General features: G+C 36.4%; 1 protein-coding gene across 4 annotated transcripts in view; it reads right to left on the reverse strand.

The window, feature by feature from the left end:
* Window positions 1-24,893, reverse strand: part of APPL1 (adaptor protein, phosphotyrosine interacting with PH domain and leucine zipper 1) — a 46,280-nt gene that overhangs the window by 4,365 nt on the left and 17,022 nt on the right. For 2 of the 4 annotated variants that reach the window (XM_003894263.5, XM_031663271.1), the window contains exons 8-21: window positions 22,405-22,551; window positions 21,145-21,227; window positions 20,240-20,398; window positions 19,040-19,228; window positions 16,580-16,622; window positions 15,213-15,269; window positions 11,617-11,711; window positions 11,238-11,420; window positions 9,598-9,650; window positions 8,391-8,565; window positions 8,257-8,293; window positions 7,548-7,694; window positions 977-1,027; window positions 268-357 (exon numbers count right to left, since the gene is read on the reverse strand). In XM_003894263.5, coding sequence (XP_003894312.1) covers window positions 268-357; window positions 977-1,027; window positions 7,548-7,694; window positions 8,257-8,293; window positions 8,391-8,565; window positions 9,598-9,650; window positions 11,238-11,420; window positions 11,617-11,711; window positions 15,213-15,269; window positions 16,580-16,622; window positions 19,040-19,228; window positions 20,240-20,398; window positions 21,145-21,227; window positions 22,405-22,551 — 1,509 coding nt within the window. The remainder of the gene's footprint in view (window positions 1-267; window positions 358-976; window positions 1,028-7,547; window positions 7,695-8,256; window positions 8,294-8,390; window positions 8,566-9,597; window positions 9,651-11,237; window positions 11,421-11,616; window positions 11,712-15,212; window positions 15,270-16,579; window positions 16,623-19,039; window positions 19,229-20,239; window positions 20,399-21,144; window positions 21,228-22,404; window positions 22,552-24,893) is intronic. The other 2 variants (XM_017955363.3, XM_009200505.3) reach the window with 2 other exon arrangements.

Here is a 24,893-nt window from a genome sequence, read left to right on the forward strand (position 1 = left end):
TGCTTTGACAGAGACAACCTCCTCTGAAATATTAAAGTTCTGGTATATTTTTCAAACAGTCATATTACATGTCAACATAACTATAATGTAAACATCGTATCAAAAAAGAGATGTGACCCTTTTCTGCTATGGTATGAATCATCTGTTTATGAAGTGGCTGAACAAGCAGAAACAGTCCTTCATTTGGAAATTCAAATCTGAAAGTCATAGTGCTGAATTAAGTCTTCACAAACAACACACAAAGATCTAGACATGAGGACTGTATACCTTTTCAATCTGTTTTTGTTTATTGAGTTCTTTCTGTTGCTTCTCTTTTACTCTCTCTATTTCTTTTTGTTTTTCTGATGCCCTACGATCCTAAGAAACAGATGAATAAAACTAATGAATTAAACATGAAATAACTTTAAATTTTAGACATTTCAGTTAATATCACATTTGTAACCTTTCAATTTTTTTTTTGCATTTATACATAAGAAAGCACATCAACAGTTTACATTCAATGGCAAACAATTATCCAAATTCTAAATGCTATGTTGGTAATAGTATCCACTGTTAATTGTTTAGCAAAATCATTTTATTTACTTGCTAATATGAAAGAGCTAATACACTATTTTAGTTAACATTCTTGGAAAATCACGCATCTTGGATTCTTTTTTTTTTTTTTTTTTTTTTGAGATAGATAGAGTCTCGCTCTGTTGCCCAGGCTGGAGTACAGTGGTGTGATCTCAACTCACTGCAACCTCCACCTCCCGGGTTCAAGTCATTTTCATGCCTCAGACCTCTTCAGTAGCTGGGATTACAGGTGCACGACACCACAGTCAACTAATTTTTGTATTTTTAGTAGACACGGGGTTTCACCATGTTGGCCAGGCTAGTCTCGAACTCCTGACCTCAAGTGATCCGCCCGCCTCAGCCTCCCAATGTGCTGTGATTACAGACATGAGCCACTGTGCCCAGCCACATCTTGGATTCTTACCAGTTCAGCATGCAAAGCTATCTGTTTTGCCAGTCCAACAGAATCACATATCTAAAAAGGGAAAAAGTATGAAAAATTCAGGCAGTTCTCACAACAAAGCAAAAATGTCAAGTATCCAAATAACTGATGTAACTAGTTTTATAATGAATCCTAATACATTGCTTCAAGCAAAAGCATATTTAAGAATGCTCAAGCCCCAAAACCAAGGCTTTGTATGTTTTCCTTGAAGTCTATAGGCTTCCACTGCTGACACTCACCTTCATATACCCCATTTCTTGTTATGTCAAATTCATTACTGTCATAGTTAGGCCTACAAGGAAGACGCACACAGCTGCTAATGCTATTCTAAGCTGAAGACATCTGAAAATGGCTGGTTTTGGGAATATATTCCATTCCCAGCATAAATTAGAGGCTAAAATATTGCACCAGCTATCAGTGGCAGGGAAAACATGAGTCTGTAGAGTCAGAAGGCCCAACCCATCAGCTTGGCTCTCTTCAGAGATGCTTTGCTCAAGCAGCACAGTCAGCCTACGCAAAATTTGGGAGTTTTTTCCAAAAATCTTAGAATTATATAAGAATTGTATTTACACAAAAAACTACAAAACACTGATGAAAGAGACTGAAGACACAAACAAAAAAACATCCCATGCTCATGGATCAGAATAATACAGCTAAAATAACCATATTGCCCAAAGCAATCTATAGGTTCAATACAAATAGCCAAAGCAATCTTAAACAAAAAGAACAAAGCTGGAGGCATCACATTACCTAACTTCAAAATATATTACAAGGCTACAGTAAGCAAAACAGCAGAGGATTGTTATAAAAATAAGACATATGACCAATGGAACAGAACGGAGAACCCAGGAACAAAGCCACATGTTTACAGCCAACTGATCTTCAACAAAGCTGACAAAGAACTTTCATTAGGGAAGGGATATCCTCTTCAATAAATGGTTCTGGCAAGATTGGAGAGCCACATGTAGAAGAATGAAACCAGACCCCTCCCTCTCACCATATACAAAAATCAACTCAAAATACACTAAAGACTTAAACATAAGACCCAACACTATAAAAATACTAGAAGAAATTATGAGGATCAGAGCAGAAATAAATGAATCTGACATGAAGAAAACAATACAAAAGATCAACATAACAAAAAGTTGGTTTTTTTGAAAAGATAAACAAAACTGACATTTAGCCAGACGAAGAAAAAGAAGACTCAAGTAAATAAAATTGGAGATTAAAAAGGAGACACTACAATTGATACTGCATAAATTCAAAGGATCATTGGTGGCTACTATGAGCAACTACATGCTAATAAATTGGAAAATCGAGAAGAAATGGATAAATTCCTGGACAAATATAACCTAAAAACTGAACCACGAAGAAATCCAAAACCCGAACAGTCCAATAACAAGTAACAAGATCCAAACCATAATAAAAAGTCTCCTGATAATGAAAAGCCCAGGACCCGATGGCTTTACTGCTGAATTCTACCAAACATTTAAAGAACTAATACCAATCTTACCCAAAATGTTACAAAAAATAGAGAAGGGAATTCTTCCAAACTCATTCTATAAGGCCAGTATTACCTGATACCAAAATCAGACAAAGACACATCAAAAAAAAGAAAACTACATGCCAATATATCTCATGAATATTGACGCAAAAATCCTCAACAAAATACTAGCAAACCAAATGCAACAACACATTAAAAAGATCATTTATCATGACCAAGTGGGATTTATCCCAGGGATGTAAAGATAGTTCAACATATGCAAATCAATCAATATGCTACATCATATCAACAGAATAAAGGACAAAAACTATTTAATCAATTACTGCTGAAAATGCATTTGATAAAATTCAACATCCCTTCATGATTAAAAACCCTAAAAAAAACTTGGTATAGAAGGAATATAGCTCAACATAATAAAAGCCATATATGACAGACTTACAGCTAGTATCATACTGAATGGGGAAAAACCAAAAGCCTTTCCACCTTATAGATGGAAGATGAGTAATCAGACAAGAGAGAAAAAAAGGCATCCAAATTGGAAAGGAAGAAGTCAAACTATCCTTGTTTGCAGATGATATGATGATCTTATACTTAGAAAAACTTAGACTCCACCAAAAAACTATTAGAACTGATGAATTCAGTAAAGCTTCAGAATACAAAATCAACATACTACATAGTAGCATTTCTATATGCCAACAGTGAACAATCTGCAAAAGAAATAAAGTAATCTCACAACAGCCACAGATAAAATTAAATACCTAGGAGTTAACCCAAGAAGTGAAAGATCTCTATAATGAAAAATACAAGCTGGGCGCAGTGGCTCAGGCCGGTAATCCCAGCACTTTGGGAGGCCCAGGCAGGTGGATCACTTGAGGCCAGGAGTTTGAGACCAGCCTGGCCAATATGGTGAAACCCCTTCTCTACTAAAAATATTAGCCAGGCATGGTGGCACACACCTGTAATCCCAGCTACTTGGGAGGCTCAGGCATGAGAATTGCTTCAACCTGGAAGGCAGACGTTGCAGTGAGCCAAGATTATGCAACTGCACACTCCAGCCTGGGCAATAGAGTGAGACTCTGTCTCAAAAAAAAAAAAAAAAAAAAAAAACCAAAAAACTATAAAACCCTGATGAAAGAAACTGAAGAGGACACCAAAAATGGAAACATATTCCATGTTCATGGATTGGAAGAATCAATATTGTTAAAATGTCCATACTACCCAAAGCAATCTACAGATTCAATGCAATCCCTATCAAAAAACCAATGATGTTCTTCACAGAAATAGAAAAATATAATCTGAAAATGTATATGGAATCATAAAAGATTCAGAACAGCCAAAAGCTATTCTGAGCAAAAATAACAAAACTAGAGAAATCACATTACGTGACTTCAAATTACAATACTACAGAGCTGTAGTAACCAAAACAGCATGGTACTGGCAAAAAAAAAAAAGACACATAGAGCAATGCAACAGAATAGAAAATCCAGAAACAAATCCATACAACTACAGTGAACTCATTTTTGACAAAGGTGCCAAGAATACACATTGGGGGAAAGACAGTCCCTTCAATAAAGACTGGATATCCATATGCAGAAGAATAAAACTAGACCCTTATCTCTCACCATATTAAAAAATCTAATCAAAATGGATTAAAACCTTAAATCTAAGACCCCAAACTATGAAACTACTACACGAAAATATTGGGGAAACTCTCCAGGACATCAGTCTGGGCAAAAATTTCTTGAGTAATACCCCACAAGCACAGGCAACTAAAGCAAAAATGGACAAATGGGATCTCATCAAGTTAAAAAGCTTCTGCACTGCAAAGGAAACAATCAACAAAGTGAAGAAACAAGTCACAGAATGGGAGAAAGTATTTGTAAACTACTCATCTGACAAGGGATTAATAACCAGAATATACAAAGAGCTCAAACAACTCTATAGGAAAAAACTTAATCTGATTTAAAACTGGAGAAAAGATTTGAATAGACATTTTTCAAAAGAAGACATACAAATGGCAAACAGGCATATGAAAAGGTCCTCGACATCACTGATCATCAGAGAAATGCAAATCAAAACTACAATGTATTATCTCACCCCAGTTAAAATGGCTTATTATAGCAAAAAGGCAGTAACAAATGCTGGGAAGCATGTGGAGAAAAGAGAACCCTTGTACACTGTTGGTGGGAATGTAAATTAGTATAACCACTATGGAGAAAACTCAGAGGTTCCTTAAAAAAGTAAAAATAGAGTTACCATATGATCCAGCAATCCCACTGCTGGGTATATACCTAAAACAATGAAATCAATATATTGAAGGGACATCTGCACTCCCATGTTTGTTGCAGCTCTGTTCACAATAGCCACAATTTGGAAGCAACCTAAGTGTCCATCAACAGATGAATGGATAAAGAAAATGTACACATACACAATGGAGTACTATTCAGCCAGAAAAAAGGAATAAGATTCTGTCATTTGAATGGATGATATATGGATAAAGAAAATGTGGTACTTACATACAATGGAGTACTATTCAGCAATAAAAAAGAATGAGATTCTGTCATGTGCAACAAGATATATGGAACATGGAGGTCATTATGTTAAGCAAAACAAGCCAGGCACAGAAAGACAAATGTTGCATGTTTTCACTTATTTGTGGGATCTAAAAATCAAAACAATTGAACTCATGGAGCCAGAGAGTAGAAGGATGGTTACCAGAGGCTGAGAAGGGTAGTGTGGGGATGGGGGGTGGGAGGATGGTTAACGATAAAAAAAAAAAAAAAAAAAAGATAGAATGAATAAAACCTGGTATTTGATAGAACAGGAGGACTATGGTCAATAATAACTGTACATTTAAAAATAACTAAAAGAGTATAATTGGATTGTTTCTAATACAAATGATAAATGCTTAAGGGAATGAATACTCAATTTTCCATGGTGTGGTTATTATGCATTGCATGCACGTAGCAAAATATTTCATGTACTGCACAAATATATACACCTGGCTGGGCGAGGTGGCTCACATCTGTAATCCCAGCACTTTGGGAGGCTGAGGCAGGCAGATCACCTGAGGTCGGGAGTTTGAGACCAGCCTGACCAACATGGAAAAACCCTGTCTCTACTAAAAATACAAAATTAGCTGGGCGTGGTGGTACATGCCTATAGTCCCAGCTACTCAGGAAGCTGAAGCAGGAGAATCGCTTTAACCTGGGGGGTGCGGAGGTTGCAATGAGCCAAGATTGCACCATTGCACTCCAGCCCGGGCAACAGAGCAAGACTCCATCTTAAAAAAAAAAAAAAAAAAAAAAGTGCATACACACACACACACCCCTTGTACCCGCAAAAATCAAAAAGAAAAAAAAAAGATCATCCTACTTTCACCATTTTAGCTCTTAGTCTCTTGAGAAACTTTGTTAGTATGATATTCTCAATAACTGTTCTATTAAAGGTTTTTTTTCCAGCTAGGCGTGGCAGCTCACGCCTGTAATCCCAGCACTTTGGGAGGCCGAGGCAGGTGGATCACTTGAGGTCAGGAGTTCAAGACCAGCCTGGCCAACATGGTGAAATCCTGTCTCTACTAAAAAAATTAGCTAGGCATGGTGGCAGACACCTGTAGTCCCAGCTACTCGGGAGGCTGAGGTAGGAGAATCACTTTGATCCGGGAGGTGGAGGTTGCAGTGAGCCAAGATTGTGCCACTGCACTCCAGCCTAGGCAACAGAGCGAGAGTTCATCTCAAAAATAAATAAATTAATAAAATAAAGGTTATTTTCCATAGGAAAAAAAATACTAGAAGAAAACGAAGGGAAAACTCTCCTGCACATTGGTCTCGGCAAAGATTTTATGTCTAAGACCTCAAAAGTATAGGCAATAAAAATAGACAAATGGGACTTAAACTAAAAAGTGTCTGCACAGCCAAAGAAATAACAGAGTAAAGAGACAACCTGTTGAATCGGAGAAATTATTTGCAAACCGTTCATCCAACTGGGGACTAATATCCAGAATATACAACGAACTCAACAGGGAAAAAAATAATCCCATTTAAAAGTATGCAGAGGATATGAATATGTACTTCTTAAAGGACATAAAAACAGGCAACAGGTGTATGAAAATTGCTCAACATCACTATTCATTAGAGAAATCCAAATCAAAATGACAATGAGTCATTCTTACCCTAGTCAGAATGGCTATAACTAAAAAGACAAAAAATAATAGATGTTGGTGAAATGCAGAAAAAAGGGGAACTCATACACTGTTGGTGGGAACATAAACTAGTACAACCACTATGGAAAACAGTATGGAGATCTCTCAAAAACTAAAAATAGAACTACCATTCGATCCAACAATCCCACCACTGGGTATCTACCCAAAATTAAAGAAATCTGTATCAAAAGGATACCTGCATTCACATGTTTACAGTAGCACTATTCACAATAGCAAAGATGTTAAATCAATCTAAATGTTCATTAACAGATAAATGAATAAAGAAAATGTGGTACATATACACAATGGAGTACTATTCAGCCATAAAAAGAATGAAATCATGTCATTTGCAGCAACATGGATGGAACTAGAGGTCATTATCTTACGTGAAATAAGCCAGGAACAAAAAGACAAATATCTCATGTTCTCACTTGTATGTGGGAGCCAAAAAATTGATCACATGGAGGCAGAGAGTGGAATGATAGATAAGAAACTTGGAAGGCTGAGTGATGAGGAAAGGGGAGGATGAAGAAAAGTGGATTAAAGGGTACAACCATAAATTACGATAGAAGGAATATATTTAATATCTGACAGCAGAGTAGGGTGACTATACTTAACAAAAATGTATTGTACTTGGGTGATGGACACCCTAAATACCCTGACTTGCTTACTGTACATTCTATACATGTAACAAAATTCACATGTACCTCATAAATTTGTATTAATTGTAAAGAATTCAATCAGTAATTACTAAGTAATTTAATTAGTAAGAATTTAATAATTATTAAATCTTAGTAAGAATCACTTAGTAAGTAGTTATGACAGAGATATTCCGCAAAGCCATGTACCTTTTCCCCCTCATTGTTTGACTCGAATATATAGCAGACTGATGACAGATTACTTTCACTTCTCCCACTTGATGTCCGAAGAACAAATCCAAAAAGGCGCTTATTTTCCTGGTGTGTAGCATACAAAACTACACAAGGTAATGGAAACTGCCACAGAAAACATCAGAAGCAAACATGAGATTTTACAAGTCATTACAGCAGCACTTGTGACAAACTCATAAGCTAAGTTCTAAAAATATAAATATTGTAATATATTAAAGCCAATTATTTTAACAGACTCGTAATGCAGAAACAAGTAATGTCATATTTGGTTTGAATTAACAAGCAGAAAAAGAGGTTGTTGAATATTACATTTATTTTATTAGTCATTAACACATTTTACAAAGTCAAAAAGAACTGTTAAAAAATTACAAAAAGAATTGTGTTAATTCTTTTAAGTTACATAAAATGTTCAATGATAATTCTTTTAAGTTACATAAAATGTTCAATGATAACACAATGATAAGAATTGTGTTAATTATTTTAAGTTACATAAACTGTTCAATGATAACTTTTTGGAGATGGCCACAGACTTAACTATAACAGCCAAAGACCAATCATAGCTGATCCTATCACACTTGAATATACAGGATTAGGATTATTATCAAATTGTAAAATGTGTATATATAAAAAGGGACCTAAAACAAAGCTTAAATCATGTGGAACTCACCGTGAGCCTTGTAACTTGTGTCTGTGGATCAATTAACCTAAAATAATAATTTAAAAATTGGAAAACAAATTTTAATTAGGCTGAAATCATGTAAATGTTTTTTCTACAGCTTTTTAAGGGAGGGTTTTACTTACTTTAAACAGTCACAAGTGACTAATAAATGCGATTCTGTCATCCGAAAGATGTTATGGATGGCCCGGGCAGCTAAGATTTGGCGCATAGTTTCATAAACAACATCTGGATGGTCATCTGATTTCACCTCCATTGAACCAAGGAATCGGACAATAAATAACTGATGAAGAATAGAATCTATAACAGAACAAGGTGTATTATATATTTTTAAATGCCATATTTCTTTTCCAAAAGAATAAAATACATTGCCTCCTTTTAGATTTTCCAGTGAAAAATTCAACAACTTAAGGGATACATTTCAAAATAACTCCTAACTACAGCATTCCAAGTTACAGGAAAATTAGGGTTTAAAATTCAAATAGCTAAAAGTAATGCTTCAACAATTGGTGGTTCTGAGGCCAGGCGTGGTGGTTGACACCTGTAATCCTAGCACTTTGGGAGGCTGAGGCAGGAGGATCCCTTGAGCCCAGGAGTTCGAGACCAGCCTAGGCAACATAGGGAGACCCTGTCTCTTTTTTTTTTTTTTTTTTGAGACGGAGTCTCGCTGTGTCTCCCAGGCTGGAGTGCAGTGGCGTGATCTCGGCTCACTGCAAGCTCCGCCTCCCGGGTTCACGCCATTCTCTCGCCTCAGCCTCCCAAGTAGCTGAGACTACAGGCGCCCGCCACCACGCCCGGCTAGTTTTTTGTATTTTTAGTAGAGACGGGGTTTCACCATGTTAGCCAGGATAGTCTCGATCTCCTGACCTCGTGATCCACCCGCCTCGGCCTCCCAAAGTGCTGGGATTACAGGCTTGAGCCACCGCGCCCGGCCGACCCTGTCTCTTAACACACAAACACACACAAAACTGGTGGTTCTTACAGCATTTCTGTAAGTTTAGAATTAAAATGAATAGTTAGTGGTGGAAAAACAAAAGTTATGCTCCAGTACCAGAAGTGAAACATCAGCTGTTAGGAAAAGCTTGAAAGGTATGTTAGGCACTGAGAATTTGACTATAAGGTCAAAAGTGTGAGAGTCTATAGTTTTGTATGAATCACAACATCTTAAGTCAGATTAAGTTCTGTTGCTTCAAGTGTACTATAAGTAGAGGAAATTTTGAAGTAAAGATAACATGAAAACTGAGCTTAGCAGCAGAACAAATATAAACAATAAATTCTTCACAGTTTGCTGAGAAGCAGTTCTAAAATATGAATGCTGCACATCTGTGTTACCTTCAGTTTCAGATTTTATAATTCCCCCAGATTCTCCAAATGGATTTGTACGCCTAAAAAGTTCAGAAAAAAATATGAACAAATGATCAGTTACCATGAGCCACATAGAAGAATCTAATCATTAAAACCAGAGTTAACATTGTAAAAAGAAAGCTCTAAAATGCCCCATCCTGTTAAGAAACACTATTGATCACTAAATTACTATGATGAAGGCCTCTGTTGTCACACATTAACTGATCAATGTTCATGCACTTTAGAAGACACAGATGAATTGGAAGTTTAGCCATACACAACAAAAAATCAACATAATAATAAACCATGTTGCAAAAGTTCTTGAATTTAAATAAACCAGCACAGAGGAACACTGATTTAACTGCAATCTTAGCTGCTTGAGAAAAATGCTAAGAATGTCCTGGAATTGTAAAAACTTCTTTTTAGGTTTTTACTTACTTCTGTAAGTATATGTTGCAAGTTAGCTATAATCTAGTTTAAACCTGTATTTCTCAAAGCACAAGTAACAATGCAAAAAGAAAAGTGAACTGGAGATGGAAGTTACCTTCCTCCTTAGTGTGCATGGCTTGTGGCACACCACAGTGAAGGAAGAAAAGTACAACTCAAAGTAGGTTTTGAAGGGCTCGGCATTGTGGCTCACACCTGTAATCTCAGCACTTTGGGAGGCTGAGGCAGGAGGACTGCTTGGGCAACACAGGAAGACCCCCTCTCTACCAAAGAAATTTAAAAATTAGTTGGGTGTGGTGGTGCACGCCTGTGGTCCCAGGTATTCAGGAGGGTGAGGCAGGAGGATCCCTTCAGTCCAGGAGGTCAAAGCTGCAGTGAGCTATGATCATGCCACTGCACTCCAGCCTGGGCAACACAGTGAGACCCCGTCTCAAAACAAAACAAAATAGGTTTTGGAAGCAGAGAGCTTAGTGGTTCTAAAAAAACACTGACATTAAGATAACAGGAAATTAATATCTGTAGTATGTGTTCTATTACATCAAATGCTAAGTGTATTTCTGTGATGTGTAAATGACTTTTTGTGGGTCATAGCCATGTATATCCAAATTAATATATGATCAATTCATTAGGTGTCCATTCTACTTAATAAATGATTTGCCTTAAGTCATGTTTCCTTCAACCACAGCCAAGGAAAAATTTTAACTGCTTTGGTGAGAATATTCATTATATAAATAAAAGATGATTCATTAATAATTCATAATAGTGATAATGTTTTAGTAACTTCCTGAAGATTTCTTATTCTGGTACAAGATAATATTTTCTAATAAACCTATATCACGTGTATTATCCTCAAAAATTTTTTTTAAATTTTCATGACCTAAAGACAGGGCTATCAACTTTCTTCTGCAATTTTAAGAGCAAATATCCAAGAAGTAGACCTAATAAGCAATACAGAATTGAATATTTTGAAACTAAATTATCTTAACTCCTTAACTGAGGCAGAAGACATAGAGGAAAAACCTGCATGGTTCTTCCCTAACTATCAGTATGTTACGTAATTAAACAAAGAAAGTACAACATAGCTGATGTACATGATAAATAAGAGATGACTCTCAAATGTAGACAGCGGATTATAAGCCTTACAGACCACAGCACAATGTACCTGTGATGCTATCACCCACCTGCCTCCCTGGCCAAAGGCTTTTGCCTGGCCAGGCTGATCTTCACACACAGGAGAAATTATGTCAAACTGTATTGGGGTGTCTGGGGCAACAAGGGAATCTAGAGACAGGGCAGCCAAATTTGTAGACTCAGATCCTAAGGATCCTGAACTGCTGGTTCGAGCTGTCGGTGGCCGAGATTGTCTAAGCATAAAACAAGAAGGCATTGCATTTAATTTTCCCTTTTGGATATTAAATATTTAACAAACTATGAAAAAAGAAAACACAACATTATAAGTCAATGAGAAGTCTTATGTTTCAGTACAAACATAATCCCAGATCACAGATACTTTAAATAGCCCATATCCTTCTTTAAATAACTCACAGTGTGGTAACTTACCCTGCGGCTGGCCGCAGGCTCTCGTGCCTCTGCTGGAAAGATGGGGAAGGAGTGACAGCTTCCAGAGCTGACTGATTTACTCGTGCAGCAGTTTCCTATTTTAATTTTTTTTAAAAAGGACTAATATTAGTAAAGTAAGCAAACCAAAAGTTTGAATGTAACTCTGAATTGTTAGAATGCTTCTGGTTACACTTAAAATATAAATTAGAGCTACTAAAGTAGTTCTGTATTCCCTCACCTTAATATTAGGGTACATAACTGATTTCCTCTTCCTATAACCTAGCAAAAAATCTGATTTTCTACTTATATGTAATTATTAGATATTGCTTTTTCTTTAATTTTTTAAAATTCCCTGCAAGTGTTGCACACTTTAAATTTTTAAAGAAAATATTGTTTTCTTTACATTTTTAACTACCAGATTTTTTTTATTAAAGTTTGTATTGCTAGCACACAGTCCAGTGCCTGGCACAACGGACAATCGATACATTTGTTGAATAAAGAAATTTAGAAGGAATAAGGAAATACTCACAAAATACAAGTATTTTATAACTATGCTGGTAAAGTTTTCACAATTTTCCAGAATATATTTATGCTCAGAAATATCTGTTTATTAATTTATAAAGCTGTCATATTTTCAGACTGAAAAATTGAAAATAAGAAAGCTTTTCATAGGAAATACTTTAGACTGTTTTATTTAAAATATTGACTGAATAAAAATGGTATTTAAATTAGAGATCTGTTTTAATCATGTACATATAGTTAACATTTCTGTATACTTAAAAAGAGTTAACATGGTAAATTTGTAGATTTTTTCACAATTTTTTAAATGGTCTTTTTTTGGGAGACAGGTTCTCTGCTGCCCAGGCTGATGTGCAATGATTATGGCTCACTGCACCCTCGATCTCCTAGGCTTAAGCAGTCCTCCCCATCAGCCTCCTGAGTAGTTGGGACAACAGGCACTACTCCATAAACATGGTCTTTAAATTAGAAAAAATAATAACAAAACAATTTTGCATTTCTGTGTCTTATTGTTAGCAAAATCACCAATACAATGCTACAAACTGATCAAAATTTCTATTCTCACAGATAAAATAATTCTGGATAACCTAAGAAATACTAACTAAAAATTAGTTCTGATAATTGGTAGGAAAAGACTATATAAGTATTACAAACTATTCAAATCCAAACACTGTATTCCCTAGATGATAAAATAAATCATTTAATTTGTATTTTAATGGTATTTTTTGTTGCTCCCAAATAACCTTACAAAAAGGAAAAGCTAGATTGGCAGGAGATCAAATTACTAAAAGCAAAAGGTTTCTCTATAGTTAACATGGATTTTCCGTAATTAAACTCATAATTATTATTTTTTTTTTTTTTAGACAGAGTCTTGCTTTGTCACCCAGGCTGGAGTGCAGTAGCGTGATCTCGGCTCACTGCAAGCTCCACCTCCTGGGTTCACGCCATTCTCCTGCCTCAGCCTCCCGAGTAGCTGGGACTACAGGTGCTCACCGTCACGCACGGCTAATTTTTTGCATTTTTAGTAGAGACGGGGTTTCACCGTGTTAGCCAGGATGGTCTTGATTTCCTGACCTCGTGATCCGCCCGCCTCGGCCTCCCAATGTGCTGGGATTACAGGTGTGAGCCACCACGCCCGGCCTAAACTCATAATTTATTGTATTAGACATAATTATAATACATTATATGTTACAGTATAATTACTAGTATTTTGGAGGTCATAAGATTTTGTTTCTATGGTTCAAAACTTCCTCCTAGGCATTTCTTAGCTGGCACCTCAAATTCATTAAGAAAAATACAGAACTCTTCTTTCCCAAATTCCTCTTCTCTTCTCTCGGGTTTAAAACCTGGAAGTCATCTTTACCTTATTCATCTCTTTCATCCTTCATATCAATCAATTACTAAACTAGTCTAGCCCTCCCATCTAATCCACCATTACATCAACAGCAGATTACGATTTAGAAGAGTGAGAGCCTCCCAAAGAAATCAGCCCTCCCAGCCTCAGCTGAAATCATCAGCCAGGAGTTGCCTGGACTCTCTCTCACAGCACAGACAGGCCCACCAACAGTGGCAGAGGTCAGACAGCTCCTGTCCTAGAGTCAAGTCCTTTTCCAACTATACTGCGGTACCCACTTGACTCCTTCAAGGATTCTCTGTACCCGTGTTCTACCTGTATGTTTGGACTGCATCTATGGCTGTATCTACACTTCAGGGTTCATCTGGTTTGATATCCTTACTACACAAAGTATAATTTGCAAAACTGGGAATTCACGCTGTATCACCCTAGACATACTGAATCATATTATGCATTTTAACAAGACCCCTAAGTGACTTGTATGCACATTTCAGTTTTGTATTCTCTATGAAGAACCTTTAACTTGGCTGGGCATGGTGGCTCATGCCTGTAATTCCAGCACTTTGGGAGGCCAAGGCAGGTAGATCACCTGAAGTTGGAAGTTCAAGACCAGCCTGGCCAACATGGCAAAACGCTGTCTCTATTAAAAATACAAAAATTGGCCGGGCATGGTGGTGCAGGCCTGTAGTCCCAGCTACTCAAAAGGCTGAGGCAGGAGAATCGCTTGAACCTGGGAGGCGGAGGCTGCAGTGAGCTGAGATAGTGCCACTGCACTCCAGTCTGGGTGACACAGCAGGACTCTGTCTCCAAAAAAAAAAAAAAAAAAAAAATCTTTAATTATACTACAGTTTCATAAATTTGCCATTTCTGCATTTGTACTTATTCTCTTATCTGCACTGTGTCTTCTTTTCCTCAAAACACAAACAAATCCTACCCAACTCAAGTTTCCACCATTTCCACAGAGTTTTCTCTAAAGTCCACACTGATCTTAATATTCTCAAAACTATTCTCAAAACTTAAGCCTTTAGTCATCACCATATGCTTTCAATTACATCCTGTTTTATCTGAAATGTTACTTAAAGTTTTAGTTTTGTCTCTCCATACAGATAGGCTCCTAGAGGGTAGAGGCTATGGCTCAATTTTCTTCTGTATTTCCTTTCTTCATGGTGCTCAACACAGAGTTAAATAGTCAACACCCAATAAATATTTGTTGGTTGACTGAGCTGAGTATCTTTTGAAATAATTTATTGTTCTAGGAAGACCATTCATTACATATATGGCACATTAAAGCTACTCATTCAGGCCAGGCGCAGTGGCTCACACCTATGATCCCAGCACTTTGGGAGGCCAAGATGGCCAGATCACCTGAGGACAGGAGTTTGAGACCAGCCTGGCCAACATGACCAAATCCTGTCTCTACTAAAAATACAAAAATTAGCTGGGTGTGGTGGCATACACCTGTAATCTCAGCTACTGGGGAGGCTGAGGCAGGAGAATCATTTGAACCTGGGAGGTGGAGACTGCAGTGAACAAAGATGAGGCCACTGCACTCCAGTCTGGGCAACAGGGCGAGACTCTGTCTCAAAAAAAAAAAAAAAAACTACCCATTCAAGGCCAAATTAAAAAATTACAGAACTTGAAAAATTATGAATTAATAAAAACATGTAAGCCACAAAATTACTCAATTTTGTTAGATCTGGGTAACATAAAATAAAAATATTACCTCTGGATTTTCACTTAAGTATATTTGTTTAGATATGTTGTTTATTGTACAGATCCACTGCAAGAGAAAAATATAGAAAAATATAATTAATAATTTTTTTCTACAAAGCTTCTCTTGTAAAGGCAAATGTTCAATACTCAACTGCAACAGATGTTTCATTAGAAGTAATCCATTTATCTTCCTTATAAGAAAACATTTCATAAAGAGGGTGCGTATAAATATATATAAAAGAACATTCAACATTTTCATTATTTAAATATATGAAAACATTCAGTAGATTTATATAAGAATCTCAAGTTTAATTCACATAAGAAAATAAAAAATACAGCAATCATGTTAAATTATGCTTAATAATCTATATTTATCTTTTTATATCACTTCCCCTCCTAATCCCCAACCAAACAAGATGGTGTGAACTCAGGTATCATAAACACAAATGCAAAAAAAACTTAAAAGACAAATATATTCTTGGCGAATATATTTTACATGCCTCCCTTCTGTCAAGTTTATAAATAATTAGCATAGAAAACAATCTCCACTCTACATCTTCAGCTTCACTCTCGAGGATTGAAGTGCCTGATGAGCCTCACTAATCTAAACAAATATTTTATTTGGTAAATTATGCAGAGAACAGAGACATTTGTGTGTGTTCCTCAGAGACCGAAAGCAAGTTTTAATATTACTCTTTTCCATAAGAAGTAAATAAAGGTAGATCTCTATAGCATTTCCAACTTTTATCTTTTACCAACACAATTATAATGCCAAATTAAAAGGCGAAAAATCAAGCTAAGATATATTTTAATGGAAGAATGTTTCTCAAGATAAAGGTTTGAAGCATCAATTATTGCTAATACCTTACCTTCCATATCTGATATAGTAGGAGTAAAAATGGAGTCAAAAATAAAAGGCTCATGAGGAAGAACAGAGACTCCCAAATTTTTGTTTTTCTATCTTTCATTTCTCCAAGATTTTCAGCTTTAGTTGTTTCCTTGCCATGTCACATCTGCTGCCACTATGTTCTTAGTGCAGCAAATAGTGTCTCAAAGGATTGGTGAGAGAAGACAGTAAATTAAACTGTCACCTCATGATACTAACAGCCTGCCAGACAGCAACAGTCACAAGGTCATTTCTCAATCTGAGTCTTTAAAATAGCAGAGATGATCTTTAAGGTCCCTCCCTCTAAAAAATTCTGTGAGAAACAAGAATATTGCTCAAGGACAATAGACCTTTACCAAAAAAAGAAAAAGAAAGATTTTTAATTAACTAGGATTTTCCAAAATTTCTACAATAAACATATTAATATATGTTTTGTCATCAGAGAAATATTTTTAAATGTCAATGAAGAAATGAACTAAGTAAAATCTTACCTCTTCATGATCTTTTTTACTCTCTGCTTGCAAAATTGAAGATCTGGAAGAGAAGAGACATTTGAGCCTCAACTGTTTAAAAAAGTATTTTCAACATAATCTGAGAGAACTTTTTAATCTTTAAAGGTAAAGGCATGTATAAAAACCAATCGGTATTAAAAGAACAAAAACAAAACACAACCAACAGTATCTTAGGAAAAGGAGACCACCAGAGGTATCAGGATGCAGACTTTAACAACTCTGACTTTGGCTACCTATCCCAAGATGTACCAAAAAGGAAACAGGTGCTGATCCTTAGAAGACAGACCATGACAAAGTTACATTTCAGTGAAGGCAATACATTTCAACTTATCATATATATTTCCTATATATTATGAACTTATCATATATATTTCAAATATGCATCAATGATCCTAATAGCAAAAACTTTACTTCATTATTTCTCCTTTAATATTAAATCAAATATTTCAATGTTAATCATTAACATATCATTAATTCACTTTTCTATAGATATAATATTAGAGTTAGAGAAAATAATAATTTTTACTAATTTTGCATCACACCAGGAATATGAAATGGGAAATCAGGTAAGCATTAAACAAAAAGTAAGTACTTATAGTAAGTAACATGTTAACAAGTTGGTAATTTTGATAAATGAATACAGTGATTCCCAATATCTAGTGGGATAAATCCACACAATATTGGCATTCATTGTATGTTTGTAGAAGGAATGTGAAATTAAACAACCATTTTGATAAAGGATAGTGAGCTATAATATCTTTTTTTTTTTTTTTTTTTGAGACAAAGTCTCACTCTGTTGCCCAGGTTGGAAGGCAGTGGCGTGATCTCGGGTCACTGCAACCTCTGCCTCCTGGGTTCAAGCAATTCTCCCTGCGTCAGCCTCCCAAGTAGATAGGATTACAGGCACCTGCCACAATGCCCAGCTAATTTTTGTATTTTTAGTAGAGACTGGGTTTCACCATGTTGGCCAGGCTGGTCTCAAACTCCTGACCTCAGGTGATCCACCCACCTTGGCCTCCCAAAGAGCTGGGATTACAGGCATGAGCCACCAAGCCTGGCCTATAGTATCTTTTTTTCAGGGGTAAAGGTCAAATTTATTTATTTTTATAATATCTTAATGTGCATAAATACAGGGGAAAAAAATGACTTTCAGGGAACCCAGAGGCTGCTGCTGATTATTAAATTAAGAAAGTTCAAAGGTTAAAAGCAGTATTTTAATTGAGTGGGGGAAAAATGGCAGATAGTCTAAACATCTATCATTAGGAAAATGTTTAAATTATAATGTATGTCCTTAAATAGATTATAGAATAGCCATTATAACATGTTTTTAATAGGTGGCTGCAAATCCAAATTACAGTATTTCTTCAACTATTTTAAAAATGTACTTAGGTTAAAAATTGGAAGGCAATGGACAAAAAAGTTAATTGTTGCTTTCGATTAATAAGACAGTAGAATTTTTTCATACTCCTTTTTAAACTTTCCATGCTTTTTGAAAATTTCTTTTAAATGCTACTTTAAAGATTCTCATTTAATGCAAAAGTAATAGAAGCTTGGGCGTGGTGGCCCAGGCCTATAATCCTAGCACTTTGGGAGGCTAGTGCAGGAAGACCACTTAGGTCCAGGAGTTTGAGACCAGCCTGGGCAACATGATGAGACATCTCTACAAAAAAAATTTTTTTTAATTGCCAGACATGGTGGCATGCACCTGTGATCCTAGCAACTTGGGATCCTGAGGTGGGAGGATCCCTTGAGCCCAGGAGGTTGAGGCTACAGTGAGCCATGTTCACACCACTGCATTCCAGCCAGGGAGACATAGTAAGACCCCACCTCAATAAAAGGTAATAGAAATTTTTTTAAATGGTATTATAAACATTAATGGAAAAATAATCTGATCAGAAATATTTGATTAACATTTTAAAATAACACTGTTGTTAGCACCTACTGTATGTCAGTCACATTACATATGTTAGAATTTCTGTTCCTCACAACAATTTACGAAGTAGGGATTACAACCCCCCCACTCACATTTTACATGAACAAAAATGGAGCTGAGAGGGGTTACAGACATTACTCTGCTGTCTGAGACCACAGAGTAAGTAATGGATCCAGAATTTGAACTTTCTGACTCCAGGTTTAGGACTCTTTCCATGAACTTGTTCTGTATTCCCCGATGCTACACAGGATTTTCAGTTCCAGTTCCCTAACATGAAATCACAGGTCTTTACTATAAGACATTGCTTTGACAACCTCAAAATATCAACAAACCATTTAACCAAGTCAGAAACAAAAATTCAATATATTTCTACAAGATTAAAAAGCAATTTATCTTAATACATATGAACCTAAAATGTCCATAAAATTTCTAAACAAAAAGGAATTATCCCACATTTCAGAAGTTTAAAATATTATAGATAATTAGTAGTAGGAAAAAATACTAACTTTTTTCCATCGAAAGAGGTGATCTGAAAACAATATCGTCTGTCTTCACAGTCCACAGCCATCACTGAACAGTTGTCTATGTCCATGGCCAGGCCTCCTGCTACATCCCCACGGGCCTGACTCATTAAATTTCCACCCTGCGTGAAGTAAAACTGTCTGTCCCAGGTAGATGACACCAAGCCTGTTTTACTAAATGAAGAAAGCACATTCACTCTTTAATAACAACATACCTGAATCTCATCATCAGCTAGACACAAGATAAAGCATGTTACAAAGAACTGGCTTCCGAAAAGGCACCAAGATGCCAAGAAAATAAATATAAATATGCTTTCAGTCTCTAAAATAAATTCATGTATGTTGACTCACTTTTGTGAATGTGTATACAGTTTCCAAAACAAGGCTGGAAATTATCAAACTAGGGCTGTTATAATAACGATCCATAAAATACAGGTTATAGTTCAACTTCCAAGGGAGTAAATTCAAAACAATAGAATTTATTTTATTTCTAGGGTTAACCTGCTTCATCCTATCGTCAGCTGAAAACTAACATTTGACTTGGTGCTATAATTACAAATATATTAAAGTATGATAAATGATATTTCGCAGCATTCTCATGTGATGATACCATATGTGAATATTTACTTAAACTCAAATTAGTTTCAGTTCATTTTTTTTTTGAGACAAGAGTCTCACTCTGTCCCCTAGGCTAGAGTGCAGTGGCGTGATCTCGGGTCACCGCAACCTCTGCCTCCCAGGTTCAAGTGATTCTTGTGCCTCAGCCTCCTGAGTAGCTGGGATTACAAGCATAAGCCACCATGCTCGGCTAATTTTTGTATTTTTAGTAGAGGTGGGGCTCCACCATGTTGGCCAGGCTGGTCTCGAACTCCTGACCTCAGGTGACCCGCCTGCCTTGGTCTCCCCCAAAGTGCTGGGATCACAGGTGTGAGCCACCACGCCCAGCCTTGGTTTCACTTCTTTTATCATTCTACATTATTCAATAAATAGCTAGGTAGGATTTTACTTCTGAAAAGTATTTACGTACCTCATCTGTCAAAAAGTTCACATAATACTAACACCTCTAAAAAGTTTCAACCTTTAATAAAAATCAAAACAATATGACAGACATCAATTATTTATTATATTCATTTGGTATTGTCTTACATGATATACAATATACAAAAATAACAATAGTTTTCTTACTTCCTAGCATTAAGGTATCCAGCCTTTCGGGTTAAATTTCGATTAACAGGAAATTTGGTGGGGTCTGGGTCAGGCACATATAAGGGATCACTGGCTACTTCCAAATCCTCTATTGTCTGTTGCATGGTCTCTATATCACTGTCCATTTCCCTGCGAACACTGATACAGAACAGATTATTTACTATAAATCACAATCAATGTAGAACTCCTTACTAATCATGTTTACCTGCGTATTTGTTTTGGATATGTTTTCTTAGAGGAAATGTGGCATGCGTGGTTAAAACAACACAAATACATTTTAAAACAGGTTTACAGTTTATTTGAAACTTAGATATTTTGGAAACAATACTAAATTCAAAAAATGAATGAAGCCCCACTGAATCCCTGATTTTGGCGTAATTTTCAAACTGCGCCTTTAAAACAGAGGTCCTGTGCCTTTAAAACAACAATCACTTTCATCTCTCTCCATACCGTGGACAGACCACATATACTGCTCAGCATTTTGAACCTGATGAGAACTGCTTTCTCTCTGTCTTTAAGTTTTCATGGCGTGGAAACAATATTTAGTAATCTCCCATTAAACTCCCACAATTTCAAGTTTAAAGATAATTTCACTTATGGGGAATTACTATTATGTGTCTGTTATATTCAGACATAAAACTGAGTTTAGAATCAAATGATCACCATTAAGAAATTTGAAGTTCACAATCTATGGAAAAAAGAGGTAAAAAAAAAAAACAAAAAAAAAAAACAAGAAGTAACCATGAACCACATAAGAAACTCTCATGGCAGGGAAAATATTCACTCAGGAAATTAAATGATAAATATCTTTACATTATATCACTGAGCTGTTAAGCTATCATTCACATCATTTCATTTTCAATTTTAAGGAAAAAAATACTTACTTCTGAACGCTTGTTCCAATATTAGCTAAAAATTCTTCCAGTTGTTCATTAAGATTTTCAGAACCCATCTTAAAGAAACTTATCTGCAGAGCAGGGAGTCGGGGGAATTGAACAATACAAAAATACATTAAGCAATACTTAAAGTAAATCATATAAACAATCTCTAAGATACATGGTTAGGTAAAAAACAAAGGAATATTCCCATTTGTGTAAAAATACATTGTAGTTTGTGATTTCTACTGCACATGGAGCCATTAAGGAAGTTAGACTTAAATTCCACTACATATCCTTTTATATTTTTTGAATTGGAACAAGTAATACATATGTATGGTTAACAATCTTTTAAAATTGGAAAATAAATTTTAAAGTATTTCCAACAAATTATATAAAGTATTTCATGTTTACTACAAAGATAAGTTTTCTATCTGAGGAATAATCAGTAAAGTACTCTTTTACTTAAATAGATTCAATTTTTTGTTTTTTTTTGAGACAGGGTCTCACTTTGTCATCCAGACTGCACAGTAACACCTCATTGCAGCCTCAGCCTCCTAGGCTCAAGGGATCCTTCCATCTCAGCCTCCCAAGTTGCTGGGACCACGGAGGCATGCTACCAAGCCCAACTAATTTTTTCAATTTTTGTAGAGATGGGGTCTCCCTACATTGCTAAGGCTAGTCTTAAACTCCTGGACTCAAGTGATTCTCCTACCTCGGCCCTACCAAAGTGCTTGATTATAGGCATGAGGCACCGCACCTGGCCTCAATTTTCTTTAAACTCTTAATTTTTAGGAGACTGACACTTTGTCTTATACTACCCAAAACAAATTTCTAGTCCCCTTCCTGATGTACCTTGGGGCATGCTGGAGTTCATCTATTATTTTTAACTCAGGAAGTATGCAAGGAATATGGGATAAACTCAAACCTGTTCATTCTCTTTCAGATCTATTATGAAGCAAGTGTTTAGTTGAAGCTCCAGCAATAGGTGTAACTCTGAAATTCATTTAGCTTTCTGTTCTCAGTCCCCAGCTACGGTGAACAAGTGGTTTCATTTACCCTAAAATATTTGAAATCTTCATTTGCAAGGAAAACCATTCTTCCTAACTTCCTTAAAATAATAGTCTGATGACATTTTTTAAAATTACTTCCACAGACATGAACAAGGATGTTGAAAATAGTTTATAAATCTTTATACTTAATGTAAATATGAAGCTTAATATAAAGCTTTTAGGACAGTTATAATCCAAAATACAGTACAGTATTTACCTGAGCTTGCATGTACCCAAGTAGAGGTTCTAACAATGCTATTTTCTTCTTGTACTGAAGAGTATTTAATGCACAAAAATAATGCATCATGGTCTGGTGTTGTTTCTTTCTGGACGTGTACACATCTTCTGTTACTTCATACTTCACCTTTGAATGAAAAGATTTAAATAATTAAGTAAATAATCTACAATTATTTACTTAATTTTGTATTATCTTCAGTAGGAGCTGTGGAGAAGAGCCTACCCGAGGAAAAGGTGTATCACAAGCAATTGAGCATTGATGTTCCTGTTTCTGATCTTTTAGAAATCCTTCAACATACTAGTTAAGCGAATTTTCCTGTTTAACTTCCAACCACATAATTTACAAAATGCACATTGAGGCCAGGCGTGGTGGCTCATGCCTGTAATCCCAGCACTTTGGGAGGCCGAGGCAGGAAGATCACTTGAGACCAGGAGTTTAAGAGCAGCCTGGTCAACATGGTAAAACCCTGTCTCTACTAAAAATGGAAGAAAATTAGCTGGGTGCAGTGGTACATGCCTGTAATTCCAGCTACTAGGGAGGCTGAGGCATGAGAATAGCTTCACCCTGGGAGGTGGAGGTTGCAGTGAGCCAAGATCACCCAACTGTACTCCAGCCTGGGCGACAGAGACTGTCTCAAAAAATAAAATAAAAAAGGCATATTGAAAACAGAATTCTGTACATAACTAAGAATGGTACAGTAACTAAACTAAGCATGGCAGAGAAAGCTTACCACATGGAGGAAGGGCAGACAATTGTTTGTTATTAGTTTAGCCATTAGTCTTTGACTTTGATCAGTTCACAGCATACCAGTCTCCCCTCCTCGTTCTCTCCCTATCAGTCTTCCTCTCTTGTACTTGCTTGTCTTCCCTCACCCATACTTGAAATATGTGTGCTCCCTAGAGTTCTTTTATTCAGACAACATATATTTATTGAATACCTATTATGTAATAGGCATTATGTTCTTCTGTCTTCCTCCTTTCCTTAGAATCCTCAAGTACCAAGAATATTCTAATATTCCAATATATCAATGACTCACAAATTTTATCTCTTCCCTCTCACTCTCCCAAGTGACAGAGGAAACGCATCTCCAGCTGGGTTCTTTATGTGTGTTTATGTGCTACAAATGTACAAAACTGAAAATAGTTTTGTACACAAAACCTGTTCTTCTACTTTGTTTCTTAGCTCTCTTAATTACTACAGGATCCATCCAGACATCCAAGAAATCTAGGACTCATTTTTTATTCCTCCTATTACCACAAGACTTGTCAACTCATACTTAAGAAATATCTCTCAAAAGTACTCCTTCCTCTCCACTTTCAGTAACAACCTTAGCTGAGGCCTTCATTATATCTTTGCAAACTATTCCAATTCCTTTCATTGGATTCCCTCTAGTCTTGTCCTCTTCACATTTTCATTAGTATGTTTGTTCTATAACACAACTGCATGATGTTATTCACCTACTTAGAATCCTTTGGCGGTTGTCCACTCCCTCTAACACAAATTTCAAGGTCATTAATATAGTAATCTGGTACCAATATACTTCTTACTCTTTCTGCCATATCTCCAAACATTTCCTTTACTGTCACAGAGTACTCCTAACCTTTACACTCTCCCAACTCCACCATGTGCCTCTGAAAGGCTGTTTTTCTTTCAGGAAAGCAATCTCCAATTCCAAACTAGTGTTATCCACTTATCTTCAATGTAAATGTCACCTTTTAAAAGTGTAACCTTTGCTGGCCGGGTGCAGTGGCTCACGCCTGTAATCCCAGCACTTTGGGAGGTTGAGGCGGGCGGATCACCTGAGGTCAGGAGTTTAAGACCAGCCTGGCCAACACGGTGAACACCCACCTCTACTAAAAATACAAAAATTAGCTGAGCATGGTGGCTCACACCTATAATCCCAGTTACTGGGGAGGCTGAGGCAGGAGAATCACCTGAACCCAGGAGGTGGAGGTTGCAGTGAGCCGAGACAGCGCCACTGCACTCCTGCCTGGGAGTCAGAATGAGGCCCTGTCTCAAAAAAAAAAAGTGTAACCTTTCCCAATTCACCAATCAAAGCTAACTGCTCCCCTCTCTGTGCTCTCTCCGCATTTTATTAAAACCCCTATTATTGTATTTAACTAATAACAGAGTTAATCCATGCCTTCTTGTCATCCTTGTACTCTGGTTCCTAGTCGACTTGCATGCCTTCACACAGGTAGCCTTCAATAAATGTGGAGTATCCAGTCTTTGAGGGCAGGAGTGAAGCCTATTCCCATTGTTCCCCCAAGGTACCCAACAGACTATTTGACATATATTAGGTACTCAATGAATTTTTAAATAAAACGAAGTTGGTGAAAAAGTGTTTTTTAAAATACTTTGAACAGCCAGAAGTAATGTAAAATATATCAAATTTTATACCTAGAGCCTTTGACTACTTCTCTAAGGCCAAGTGACTATTAGAGATCTCAAAATGTATACATTTTATC

This window comes from Papio anubis, chromosome 2, assembly GCF_008728515.1.
Source record: "Papio anubis isolate 15944 chromosome 2, Panubis1.0, whole genome shotgun sequence".
In the NCBI taxonomy this organism is placed as follows: domain Eukaryota; kingdom Metazoa; phylum Chordata; class Mammalia; order Primates; family Cercopithecidae; genus Papio; species Papio anubis.